The sequence below is a fragment of the Schistocerca cancellata genome, chromosome 1 (assembly GCF_023864275.1).
Source record: "Schistocerca cancellata isolate TAMUIC-IGC-003103 chromosome 1, iqSchCanc2.1, whole genome shotgun sequence".
Classification (NCBI taxonomy): Eukaryota; Metazoa; Arthropoda; class Insecta; order Orthoptera; family Acrididae; genus Schistocerca; species Schistocerca cancellata.
In genome coordinates, this window is record NC_064626.1 from 772499153 (window position 1) to 772513803 (window position 14651).

General features: G+C 38.6%; 1 protein-coding gene across 2 annotated transcripts in view; it reads left to right on the top strand.

The window, feature by feature from the left end:
- The first annotated feature begins 43 nt into the window (after nt 1-43).
- Nucleotides 44-14651, top strand: part of LOC126187120 (synaptonemal complex protein 3-like) — a 165729-nt gene continuing 151121 nt past the window's right edge. For both annotated transcript variants that reach the window (XM_049928268.1, XM_049928270.1), the window contains exon 1: nt 44-468. In XM_049928268.1, coding sequence (XP_049784225.1) covers nt 162-468 — 307 coding nt within the window. In that variant the 5' untranslated portion in view covers nt 44-161. The remainder of the gene's footprint in view (nt 469-14651) is intronic.

A 14651-nucleotide genomic window follows, 5' to 3' on the forward strand; every position in this document is an offset into this window, starting at 1 on the left:
TATGACTCATTTATTTTTTTTAATTCCTCAAATTTACCTCGATTCTCTCTGATTACATGAAACGCATTTTCAAAGATTTGAAATTTTGAACATTGATACATCTTTGATCTTTGGATTGCAGGGTAAATCGTAGCGGCAAGTTTGAAAAATTCGAAGGAAACATGCCGAAAGCTGGTTTTAAAAAAGCGTCATTCCCTCAAAAGAAGTCTGCAGTTTCAGATGCGATCAGTGATCTCTCAGACGATGATTTATTGGAATCAAAGCCAGTCAAGATGCCCATAAAACCGATGGAAAATGTTAGGCCTGTGAGAAAAAGAGCAGCGGAGGACACGTATCCCATACAAGCTGACGAAGATACTTTAAATTTAAACTTGGATGATGAAGTTAGTAAAATGTTAGAATCATTCGAATCGGGTATGCAGCGTGCATTAAACGCGAAGAGAAAACGCCTACAAGAATTTGCATCAGGTAAATGATTTTCATCTTCTTTACTCTATACGGGTCGTAGGCTTAATAATTTTGCCGTTAAACAGGATTAAAGACCTACTGTAAGCTAAACACGTCTAAAAGAACGTTACCAGCTATAACGTTCAGTCTGGGTAATAGCTTACTTTTATGCATAAGAAAAGCTCTCGGTAACATCTGCAATTATGATGGTCTGTGACTCACTGTAAAGTACACAACGGTGACACATTTTATTGCGTCACATATTCCAATCACAGATGCAAATGGAAAAAAAATGATTAACTATACCCAACATGCATATTGTTATTAAGCCGAAATTATATTTCCTGTTCTTTGTGGGGCGTGGGTGTTAATTCGATCCTAAAGCCAGTACTTACAATTTTATAAGCAGTTTCTTGCCTATTTCCTGTGAGAGAGACTTTGACTCCAGAATGAATTTTCATTCTGCAGCGAAGTGTACACTGATTTGAAACTTCTTGTTAGATTAAAACTGTGCTAAACCAGGACTCATACCTGGGGCGCATTTGGCTGGAAGATTCATATCAGCACACATATTGCTGCAGAGTGAAAAATTCGTTCTGGAGCTGTGGCTGAGCCGTGTCTCCACGGTATCCTTTTTCCCAGGAGTGCTAGTCCTGCAAGGTATGCAGAAGAACTTCTGTGAAGTTTGAATGGTAGGAGATGAGATACTGGCAGAAGTAAAACTGTGAGAGTGGATCATGAGTCGTGCTTCGATAGCACTTTCTCATGAAGGGCAAATGTTCCAAGTTCAAGGACCAGTCTGGGACACAGTTTTAATCTGCCACAAACTTTCAGAAAGATTTGATGTCTCCTATTAGTCCAGTCCTTAACCTGATATTGAACTTACATTTGAAAGTTATCCGTCAGTATGTATTGTATCCCTGGTTACCACATAAGCTCTGTATTCATGGATACATTTGAAACATTGTTACATAAAATAAAAACTGAAAATCTAAGAAACTACTTATATATCTGCTGACTTCAATATAGATATAAGAAGTGATGACAAATCTGCTCCATATTTAAAGCCAGAAATTGACTAAATCTAAATTTTGATCAATGCACAGGAGTTACACCTACTGCTACAACATGAATTGATGCTATTGTAAGTAGTTACAAGTGCAGTATAAAATAAAACTTTGTTCTAGATTTAGGAGTATTAGACCATGCAGCTTTATTTGTATCACTATCAAAATTATATTCCTGCTGCACAACAAAAGATGTAGGAACTTCAATCAAGAAAGTGCGGGGGTATTTATTAAAAACCTAAGCCTCACCATGTGGCCAGTCAGTAAACACATTTCAACAGATGGGTCAATCCATGTGAAATCAATGAATAAAAAAATAAATTTCAACCTGGTTGATTTAGAATTTTGTAATTTTTTTGTCATTTTATTCTACTTATCAAAATTAGGTAAAATCCAAAATTGTAGGTGCTTTGGAATTTTGTTTTTGGGTTTGAAATTCTTGAATTTCCCAATTTTTTGTGATTTTTGCCATATTTGAACACTAACTTCACTTAACAAAGGTTTATTCAGCACTTGCACATACAAGAGTGAACTGCCTCTGGCCAAAACACGTACTGTATATATACAGCTACAGAACATTCCAGTACAATGATTCTTGACATTTGTTGATACTTCTAGAATGTACTTGAACCGAATATAGAAATCAATATTTTACAGTTGAGGTGAGTTTTGAACTCGCAACCCTCCATGCAACAGTGTAGTATATAACCACTACACTATGGCGACTGTGCTACTCAGCTTCCTCTGCGACATTGCTCTCTCCTTAAGAGAACAGCGTCTAGGTGTTACGTCCTCCTAGTCCAGGAACGAGTCATCAGTCCTGCATACTCCGACTCCCGATGACTGATGTTTGCCCTGGCGGTGATCTTCTTAGAACTTCCCTTGCTACTACATTCTTCATCACCTATCTGCTTGTTGCCTGTCGCTGGAGCTTCGAATTTACCTTGGGTTGCAGGATCCTTATAGGGCTTCATTCGAAGGACATTGACCGTATCTCTGATCTTTTGTCGTCTTGTGTGTGTGTGTGTGTGTGTGTGTGTGTGTGTGTGTGTGTGTGGGAGGGGGGGGGGGGGTTGAAATCTTCAACTTCATAAGTAACATCAGACAATTGTCTTACAACCTTGTAAGGTCCAAAGTAGCACCTGAGGAGTTTCTCTGAGAGACCAACCTTCCGAACAGGAGTGAAGATCCAGACGAGGTCACCAGGCTGGTAAACAACAGGGCTGTGGCTCGCACATACCTTTGGCGATCATTTTCTTGAGCCTGCAGCATGCAGAATAAAACTAACTGCTGCGCTCTGGTTAACACCTGGCCGATGTAGTCGTCATCCATGTCATCAGGATGTAATGGAAACAGTGTCCATCGTTGTCGTCGCCTCACACCCATGTACCAGGGAAAATGGCATAATCCTGTGGTGTCTTGTTTGGTGGTGTTGTAGCCAAACGTCACGAAAGGTAGCACCTCATCCCAGTTGCTCTGCTCAACATTAACGAACATTGATAGCATGTCGGCCCAGGTCTTATTAAGGCTTTCAGTAAGCCCGTTACTTTGTGGATAGTAGGCAGTCATCATGTGATGAGTTATGTTGCACCGACAGTTTATCTCTGTCACAAGATTCGATTGAAAAACTTTCCCTTCATCCAGTAATTAACGACCTTGGGGCACTGTGTTTTAATACAATGTCTTCTACAATGTATTTGGCTACCTCGAAAGCTTCGGCTGTTTTAATGGCTTTTGTAATGGCATAGTGTGTCAGATAATCAGTGCAAACAATAATCCATCTATTGCCACTAGCAAACGTTGGAAATCATCCGAAGATGCCAATCCCAACATGCTGGAGAGGCATTTCGGCTGATGGAATTTGTATGATTCGGCCAGGTGGTTACTGAGGAATTGCCTTTCTCCTCTGGCATTCTTGACAGTGAGACACATAGTGACAGACACTACTAAATAAACCTGGCCAGAAAAATCTCTTGTGGACAGTGTCGTATGTCTTAATAAATCCTAAACGACCGGCCTCAGGTGTGTCATGGATTTTTCTGTAGAACATCTAAGCTCATGTGTTTAGGAATCACCGGTAGCCACGTCTTTCCAAACGGATCAAAGTTTTTCTTGCAAAGCTATCCATTAACTTCCTTAAATTGTCCTTTCACATCCCCCTGACCGATTTAAGGCAAACATAATTTGAGATATCTTGCCATCCTTCTTCTGCTCAACAGAGAGATCCTGGAGTGCAGCGAGACGGTCACTATCTTCATCAAAATCTTGATGGTCTTGTGCAGGGTTTCTTGAGAGACAGTAGGCATCTTTGTGTTTTCTTCCACTTTTGTACAGTATGGTAATGTCATACTCTTGAAGATGTAGTGGCCACCTGGCAAGTCGTCCTGTTAGATCCTCAAGACCTGTCAACCAACAAAGTGAATGATGGTCTGTAACAACTGTGAATGGCCTTCCATAGAGATACTCGAGATGACTGGGTGTTTGTGTTGTCTTAATCATTTCATTCTCATTCATGAAAGTGGCGAGATTGGGATGAGCAAAGGTAGGGAATTTCTACGGGCACTGATAGCCGCACAGTAGAGCCCTCCACAATCAAATCATCATAATCATCATCATAGAGATACTGTCGAAATTTGCACATGGTCCAGATCACAGCAAGAAGCATTGGCTATAACCTTCTCTTTTCCATCCGAAATCTGCACCAGAACAGCACCGATCCCATACCCACTGGCATCTGTGTGTAGTTCTGTAGGTGCTCTCTCATCATACAGACCAAGTACAGGGTCAGTTGTCAGAGCTTGTCACAGCAGATCGAAAGAATCTTGTTGAGCACCACCCGAGATAAATTTAGCATCGGCTTTTGACAACTCGTGGAGTGGCCTGGCTTTGATACAAAAGTCTTTGATGAAACGACAGTAATAAGAACGTAATCCAAGGAAGCTTCTCACATCTCTAATACTTTTAGGAATAGGAAATTCCATTATAGAGCTCACCTTTTCTGGGTCTGGCTGCACACCTTCGTTTGACACAATGTGTCCAGGTAATTTGATTTCTTTTGCTCCAAAGAGACACTTTCTTGGATTAAGTTTCAGTCTGCCTAGTTGGAGACACTTAAGAACAGGCCTCAGTCTTTTTATATGTTCATCAAATGTCTCTGAGAACACTATAATGTCATCTAAATAACAAAGACACATCAACCACTTCAGGTGAAGTAGAAGATTTTTCATCATCTTTTCAAAAGTTGCTGGTGCATTACACAAACCAAATGACATTACCTCATACAGGCAATCAGAGGTGATGAACGCAGTTTTCTCATGATCAGCCTCATCTACTTCGATTTGCCAGTATCCCGAGTACATGTCCATGGTTGAGAAAAACTTAGCCCCCTTCAGACAATCTAGTGTATCGTAAATTCATGGAAGAGGGTAAATGTCCTTTTTAGTTATCTTATTAAGCTTCCTGTAATCAACACAAAAGCACCAAATGCCGTCCTTCCTGACGAGAACCACTGGTGATGACCATGGGCTCTGCGAAGGCTGAATGATGTCATTCTTCATCATTTTCTCTACCTCGTCGCAAATTATTTGACGTTCTGTTGCTGACACATGGTATGCTCTCTGACTTATTGGTTGATTTGTCTAATTTGCTCTTCACTTGTGGATTGAAGCATTCAGAGAATCTTGAAAATGGCAAGTAACTTCTTCTGTTGTTTCTTAGTGAGATCTGGTGATAGTCAAGCTAGATCTTGTGTTGTAGTGGTAGTGCTAATTTTGTCCATAGACTTGGCATGGGAGGTTTTTATGATGCTCAGCTGTTCTGCAATTAATGGTTCAGCGTTTGCTATGCACATGCGTCTTGGAAGGATCTGTGGTTCTTGGCGACAGTTAGCTATCCACAATTCACCGAATCCATTCTTAAACGAGACGACAGAGGCTGGGGTGACCAAGTTATTCTTCAGTGGTATGCTTCTCTTACATTCCACTAAAAGTTCCATGGGTTGATGCATGGCATGACACATGTCAGTAACTTTCTAGCGCTGACTGCAGGAGTGATCACTTCATCCAGCACACATAGTCTCCACACATCTGGATGCGCATCTTCCTGTCCACAGTATCTCATCTCTTCTAGCATAATCTTCGAGTGACCACAATCTGTAATTGCTTGAGAAGCTTTCAAAAAGTCACATCCGAGAATGACGTCATTACTACACTCTTGTAAGACGATGAATTCTAATGGCTGTGTATGGCCACTTATACCCACATGAACGACACATTTTCCTCTAGGTTTTACATATTTCCCATTAGCCACCTTCAGCAGAGATGTTTTGTTGTCGACGAATACGGTTTTCTGCAACTGGCAATAGTACTTCTCCGAAATGACTGAGTATGATGCTCCATTCTCCACAAGAGCTTAGGCTGGTTGGCCATTCATGAGGATATCGACAGTTTCCTATCATTTCCATAGTGATCAATGGCGGAGGATTTTTCTCTTCAGCGGCCTCACCTCCAAGGAAGGTCGCACCATTTAGTTCTCCAGGTTGCGGCAGCTAGGTTATTGGCTGGAGCTTCTAAACGGTGATGGAGACCTTGATTAGCATGTTGTGGAGCTTCCTCTCCAGCGGCTAGCTTGTAGCGATGGTGACCTACGTTGTCTTGCCCCCTCATCTTCTTGTTCATCTTCGTCGTCCCGGAGTTGGCGTCGGCTAAGATTGGTCTGCTGTCGTCTGGTGTGGGCTTCATCAAATATCCGCCACCTTTCTCGACAATAGCACACTACATTCCTCAATTTAAAATTAAATTCTTGTGTACTAACTAAACAGACTAGAGTTTATGATTTTTACAATGTGGTAAAAATACAATACAAGCACCTAAATAATGTAAGTCATATTACGTCTTTTCCTTTTTATATAACTTTTAATTTTGTTTCCTATTTTTTACTTAATTCATAGTAAGTCAGCATTTGTGGTTCACATTTACTGCCAAAGAATAGTTCACTCCTGAATTTTGTTGTATATCAACACAAATAAAAAGGCATTTTTTGGGTTTTTTCGGAAGCTATCATTGTCTTCTGCAGAATCTACTTTTTAGTAAATCAGCATTTGTGGTTTAGTTAATGTTCTAACATATTGTGTTACATCTAGTTTTCTCTTGAAGAGAAGTAGCCCTATATATTACCTACATTAATAGTAAATTAACTCTGTTTTTCAGTTTACTAACAACAATAATTAACCTCAAAATATTTTAGGATACTAGTAATTTTTACCATAGTTTTTTGTTGCCTTAATATTAATCTCATTTTGTGTATTTGTTTCAATTCTTATAGGGACTTTGGAACTTTTTAGCTCAACAGATTAATTTAAAGTAGAATGAAATTTTCACTCTGCAGCGGAGTGTGCGCTGATATGAAACTCCCTGGCAGATTAAAACTGTGTGCCGGACAAAGACTCGAACTCGGGACCTTTGCCTTTTGCGGGCAAGTGCTCTACCAACTGAACTACCCAAGCATGACTCACGTCCCATCCTCACAGCTATACTTATACCAGTATCTCGTCTCTCCTGCAGGAGAGCTTCTGTAAAGTTTGGAAGGTAGGAGACAAGATACTGGTAGAAGTAAAGCTGTGAGAAGCTCTCCTGCAGGAGAGCTTCTGTAAAGTTTGGAAGGTAGGAGATGAGATACTGGTAGAAGTAAAGCTGTGAGGACGGGGCGTGAGTCGTGCTTGGGTAGCTCAGTTGGTAGAGCACTTGCCCGTGAAAGGCAAAGGTTGTGAGTTCAAGTCTCGGTATGGCACACAGTTTTAATCTGCCAGGAAGTTTAATTTAAAGTAATTTGTTCATTGCTCTGTAACACATGGCACCAGTTAAAATGCAGACCAACCATGAATGCTGTTCTCAAACACGGAATGAGATGGTTGACAGGGCTCGTGAGAGTTATGTGCCTGTGTTGCTGGTACCAAAGGTGGCTCAAGTACTGTCCACTCCTGTACATCCTGTCACTTCAGCAGAAAGTATGGGATCTGTCATTAGTGTCATTAGTCATCCATTTGTCTGCAAGTGGTGTTTCAGTGGCAGAGTTAGGTGTCATGTTCAAGGTGGATGCAGACCAGGGAGGGAATTTTACCAGTACTCCTAACCAACAAGTTTGAGGTGCTGTCTTTCACTGAAACTGAGCCTGTGGGATTCACTTCACTGTTTTGGTGAAACCTGGGGCGGAATTAGCCAAGCAGTCTAAGGCGCTGCAGTCACGGACTGTGAGGCTGGTCCTGGCTGAGGTTCGAGTCCTCCCTCGGGCATGGGTGTGTGTGTGTGTGTTTGTCTTTAGGATAATTTAGGTTAAGTAGTGTGTAAGCTTAGAGACTGATGACCTTAGCAGTTTAGTCCCATAAGATTTCACAGAATTTTTTTGGTGAAACCTGATTTGTCTGGTGTCAAGAGGAGCCAAACACAAAAGGGTAGGGCCTATTAATCATCAACAGTTCAGACACACAGAAAATGATGACACCCCCTAGGGAAATGGCAGCAAGGGAGTGCAGAGGACACCAGGTGTACTCAGTGTATATTCCTGGGGGTCTCTTTCAACATGTTGCAGAGGCTATTCCAACAGCCATTGAGGGAACAGGGTGCAACCAACTGCAGATTGTGGTGCACTTTGGAACAAATGTTGCTTGTCATTGGGGCACCAATTTTATACTTGGGTGTTCTGAGTCAAGTGGAAGGACTTCGGAGGTTCTGTGACAAGCTAGGTTGCGACTTCCTGGACTTGGGCCACGAGGTTGAGAACTGTAGGCTTCTCTTCTACAGGTCAGGTGTGCATTACATATCAAATGCTGCAACTCAGGGAGCTGAATGTGTGGGGATTCACACAAATGTGATTTTGGATTAGGCGACTCTCCATCCAGTCCAGATTACAATAGCTGTAGGAAATCCAGAAGTATCAGCATGTGATTGAAAGAAATGCCTCCCATGGGTGAGAGTATTAAAATCCTAATTGTAAACTGCTGAAGGATTCACAACAAAGTGCCAGAGTTTGAAGGGCTCATGAAAAGCAGCGAAGCTCACATAATACTAGGTACAGAAAGCTGGTCGAAACCTGGAATTGATAACAGTGAGATTACTAGGGAAAATTTATGTATATATTGGAACGGTAGGCAACTGGGAAATGGAGGTGGTGTATTTGTTGCTGTAGAGAAGAAACTCAGATCCACTGAGGCAGGAGTTGAAGTTGCGTGTGAGATTGTTCGAGCAAGACTCAGTATCAGGGGTGGACATATAATGATGACTGGGTCCTTCTGTTGTCCATCAGACTCATCTCTTGATGTAACCGAGAACTTCAGAGAAAACCTCAGATCACTTTTATGTAAGATCCCCAATCATATTGTAATTATTGGTGGAGGCTTTAATCATCCAATAATCAATTGGGAAAATTACAGTTATTGGTGGGCATGGTAAGACAACATATGAAACATTATTAAATGCCCTCTATGAAAACTACCTAGAACAGTTAGTTTGGAAGCTCACTTATGATGGAAATGTAATTGATTTAATGGCAACAAATAGATCTGACCTCTTTGAGGACATCCACATTGAAACTGGTATCAGTGACCATGGCACAGTTGTGGTCACAATGATTGCCAAAGTATAAAGGACAACTAAATCAAGCAGAAAGATATGTATGTTCAGTAATCTAGATAAAAAATCAGTAGTGTCATATCTCTGTGAGGAACTTTAAACTTTCAGCATAGAGCAGTAGCATGTAGAGGAACTATGGCTCAAGTTTAAAAGAATATTTAAGGTAATAATTGATCATGCACTGGATAGATATGTACCCAGCAGAACAGTTCATAATGGGAGGGACCCTCCACGGTAAACAGTCACTGTGAAGAAACATTTAAAGAAACAGATAGTACTGAATGAATAATAGGTAAAAACAAAGCAAAGACCTATAGACAGAGAGATGCATTTGGCTGTCAGGAGAGCGATATGTGTTTTTTTGTACCTACCATAACAGAATATTGTCAAATGATCTTGTACAAAACCCAAAGAAATTCTGCTCATTAATAAAGCACCAGTGCTAATGTCCAGCCTCTTCCAAATGAGACAGGAGCTGAAATTGACAGTAGCAAAGAGAAATCTGAAATGCTTAACTCCATTTTCAAATCTTCCTTTGCAAAGGAAAACCAGGAGAACTACTCCAATTTAATCTTTGTACCACTGAAAAGTTGTGTGAAATATAACTTAGTGTCAGTGGTGTTGAGAAACAGTTGAAATCATTAAAATCGAACAAATCTCCAGGACCTGAAGGAATCCCTATCACATTCTACAATGAATTTGTGGCTGAATTAGCCCCTCTTCTAACTATGAACTATTGGAGATCCCTCGAACAAAAAACCATGGCCAGTTATTGGAAACAAGTACAGGTCACACTCGCCTACAATATGGGTAGTAGAAGTGATCCTCAAACCCATTGCCAACTATCCTTGACATAAATTTGTTGTAGATTCTTAGAACATTTTCTGAGCTTAAACATAAGGAGGTATCTTGAATACCTCAAACAGAATGATTTATTCCATGCCAATCAGGATGCTGATCATGTGAAACCCAACACGCACTTTTCTGACACGACTTGCTGAAAGCTTTGGATCGAGGCAGTCAGGTGGACGCAGTATTTCTTGATTTCAGAAAAGCATTTGACTCAGTACCACACCTACACTTTACTGTGAAAAGTACAATCACATGGGGTCTCAAGTGAAATTTATAACTGAATTGAGGACATTATGGTAGGGAGGGCACAGCATGTTATATTGGATGGAAAGTCATCATCAGATGTAGAAATAACTTCGTATGTGCCCCAGGGAAGAGTGTTGGGATCCTTGTTGTTCATATTGTGTATTAATGACCTTGCAGACAATATTAATACTAACCTCAGTCCTTTTGCAGAGATGCGGTTACCTGTAATGAAGTACTGCCTGAAAGATACTGCATGATATTGAGTAAGATCTTGATAAGATTTCAAAGTGGTGCAAAGATTGGCAACCTGCTTTAAATGTTAAAAAATGTAAAATTGCACTTGTCACAGAAAAAGAAAAAAACCATAGCACCCTATGACTACAATATCAATGAGTCACTGTTGTAATTGGCCAGGCCATACAAGTAGCTAGGTGTAACACTTTGTAGGTATATGAAATGGAACGATCACCTAGGTCCAGTTGTGGGTAAAGCAGCTGGTAGACTTTGTTTTATTGTTGGAATACTGGAGAAGCCCAATCTTTCCTAAAGGAGATTGCTTAGAAATCACTCATGTGACTGATTGTAGAATATTGTTCAAGTGTGTGGGACCCATTCCATGTAGGACTAACATAGGGTTATTGAACGTAACAGAGAATGGCAGCATGAGTGCTCATAGTTTTGTTTGATCTATGGGAGAATGTCACAAAGATACTGAAGAAATTGAACTGGCAGACACACACACACAGAGGCATTCAAACAATCATACCTCCTGCACTACATATGTGAATGGAGTGCAAAGAAATCCTAAAACTGGTACAGTTGGACATATCCTCTGTCATGCACTTCATGGTGGTTTGTAGAGTATGAATAGAGATATAGATGTAGATGTAACACAATAGAAAATAAATAATACCAATATATAACAGTAAAACAAAAACAGTCACTTCTACTGACACAATAATGTACTTCAATAAAAATCAGCTGCTGTAACAAATTTAACAGTGCACTGGAGGGGGAAAGAGGAGGAAGTTGCTGGAATGCAGTACATGTGATGCATGAGTCAGACACACACAAGCAGCCTCTCTGAAATAGTAGTAGTGGCATTTTACACAGAATGCAATAAGTTTTGCTACAATCTGAGGACACCAGCACTAATCATCACTGTACTACATTCCTAAGTTTGTAAAATGTTATTTAAAAAAAAGTGCTATCTTTTTTTGCTCTTCGCAATTAATGTTTTAATATAATTTTTAACTAATCAATTTTACATTTTCATGTATCTTGTAGGTTTCATCTTTTTTATGCCTGTGATTTATCTGTCATTTGTTTCTTAAGAAGAAAACTAATTTTGGGTAAAAAGTGGTCAAAATTTTATTGTAATACTTTAAAGAGAAACTCACACTGGTTGAATAAGGAGCTCATAAATGGAACTTCTTGGATGTATGAAACTTGGGTACTGAAGAAGAAATGAAAATCTACATTTGATGTAGGCTGAAATTATCTAAAGAAAGAAAACCTGAACTGGTTTTAACGCAGAGCAAAGAATCTTATGGAAAGATACAACCAAATTGTAGCATATGCCAAGCCTATGCTCTCTCAAAAAAGATTAATTTTAGGAAACTTAATCAAAGTGTATAAATTTTACAAAGCAAATTACACACAGGTCTAAATTAGATTCTCAAAATTTATTTAATTAAGACCAAAAAATTGCAATATATTTGGAGGAAATGGGAGACACTCCGCATTTGTGCAACTATCTAAATGTGAAACTAATAATAGCTGGCACAAACTTTGAGCAAGGTCACCATACCAGAATATGAAAGCACACTTCCCTCATACAAACACTGCATGTTCAAAATTATGTGCAACCCACCAAATACTCAGTGGTTCAGAAATGAATGTGAGTAATGCATTGATGCAAGCACCTTTATAAAGATGCCTTGATTTCTGCACTTGAAGAGGAAATGATAGAAAACAAATTTTACAAATAGTGGATTACTGTTGACTGCTGCTTATTTCAGACTGTCATGAGAGCAGCTCATATAAGATTTTTGTACACAGCTAACAAAACTGTTTATGCTTTTTTATGTAAAGAAATCCTCATTTATGCAGAGTGAAGCTGTTGTTGCATGTGATTTTGCTGAAAATTATTCTATAGTGCTTCAAGATGAAACCCAAGGGTTGCATTGGAACAGTTTTGTGGCCACAGAGCATTTTGTTTGTTATGAGACGAAAAATTGAAATAAAGAAAGAAATATCTTCATCAACAAAAGTTTTGTTTTTAGATGAGACAGTTTGACACAAGACATAGTACTGATACCTGTGTTCCAAAAAAAAGTGTATAGAGTTTATAAAACTTGATTTTCTTCCTAATTTGAGAAAAAAAATATTATGACAGTGGTGGTTCAGCAGCTCAATATAAGAATTAAAAAAAATCTTCCAACATGTGTGAGCATTCTGAAGATTTTGAAGGATTTGAGGCAGAACAGCATTTTTACACTACTTCACATGGAAAGGAAGCATGTAAAGGTGTTGGCGAGCATGCAGCAGAAGAAAGAATATGGGCATAAAGATTTTATGAAGCCGTAACAGCCACAGGGACTAAGAAATACCATGCATTCATTTCTTTGAACAAAGACAAGGTTAAAGCGAAAGTTGTTTCTGCTTTTGAAGACATTGATGTTCTTAAAATTCAGGTGTATCTAGAAGCAGATGACAAGCATTTTGAACAGATTACAGGATTTGTTACTTGTGCTTAGGAAGACAAATGATGAACGGGTTGTGTGCTGTCAAGAGATGAACAAGAAGCAGAAGTAAACCTATTATTTATGCATCCTTGTGGAACAGCTTGTTCTTTTTCATATTTAAGAAGACCAGATGAGTTGTCTGTCCGAGAGAACTTCATACTTTGTAAATTACGTCTTTCAACTGCCACTGGAAGAACATACAGACTATTAAACAAAGAGTTGCGAAAAGCCTCGCAGATTATGTTGCAAAAGAATATGTTGTTGTGTCAATAATCTGTCACTTTTGCTTTAGAGGACTAGGTAATGTACTGTAAAAGAATAATACAATAATTATCTTATAGTATAATGGCTGTAACTAGACCATTATAATGTTTTTATGATTGAAGATGAGTATAAAATTTCTCACTGAAAGGCCTTTGAACAACTCATTGTTAAACAGTAACAGCTACACGAGTGTTTAATTACTAATATTAGTTACTATATATGTATTTGTAAAAGACAGGTACAGTCAAGTAAATTATTTGTAGTGTTTCTTGAGCACCTTGTGTTATGTTGTATGTTCAAATATTTTCACTATTAACCTGGGAAGATCAGTACAAACTTTAAATTCTAATAACACAATAAACTGTCATTAAATGAAACATAACAGTGAGTTGACAAACTTATATTGTGCTTGTGATTTAAAGTTTCCATTACAACTTCTAAATAAGTATGCAGTCCTACTGACTATTCCTGGGAGCTGCACTTACTAGTAAGAGACAATTTATTTTAATATTTTCCCATTGGTACACCATCATGAAATTTGGCATACACATTTACAAATAGTGTATACTGGTATGTACTATGTACCATTTTAAAACAAGCAAAATTTGGATTCTGAAATTTTAAGAATTTAAAAAAATATGTTTTGGAAAATTTACATTTCTTATGAACATAGTAAAGTAGCACATATTTTTAATCTTACAAGAAACTGAATAAATTTGTACAAATCTCAGGTCTGTAAAGCAAGTAGCTTTCGTGATACAGCCATTTTAAGGAATCAGAAGGTGACAAAAATTGCATAACTTTGGAATCTTCAAAAATTATTAACTCAAAAACGAATGGTCAAAAAAAAAAAAAAATTGAATTTGAGATTCTTCACGCAAACAACTCCTACTACTCACACAAAAAATATCAAAATCTTAGATGGGAAGAACCAGACCATTGGTAGATTTCACAGGGACTGATCCACATGACAATTACAATAACTTTCCATCCAAATTCATAGGTGTGTTCAGCAAATGCTTCCCATTTGTCACACTATGGACTGGGTCTCATGAAAGTAAATCATGGGAAGCAAAAATAATTAGAATGTTTAGCATTAAGAAAAGAAACTGCATATAGCATTGAAAGTTAACTTAAACTCTAAATTTCTTAAATATATATACACTTACAAAGAAATATTTGCCTAGGTAGTTAAAATAGCAAAGCATATTGCAAACAACAGATTAATTTCGAACGGTAAAAAGAAATCAAAAGCTGCTTCGTCTGTTATAAGAAGTGAAGTTGACAATGAAATGGAGAGAAAATGCCCCTCCAAAATAATAATAATAATAATAATAATAATAATAATAATAATAAATGGTAGAGCTGTTACAGATCCCAGTGCTATATGTGAATTAGTTGTA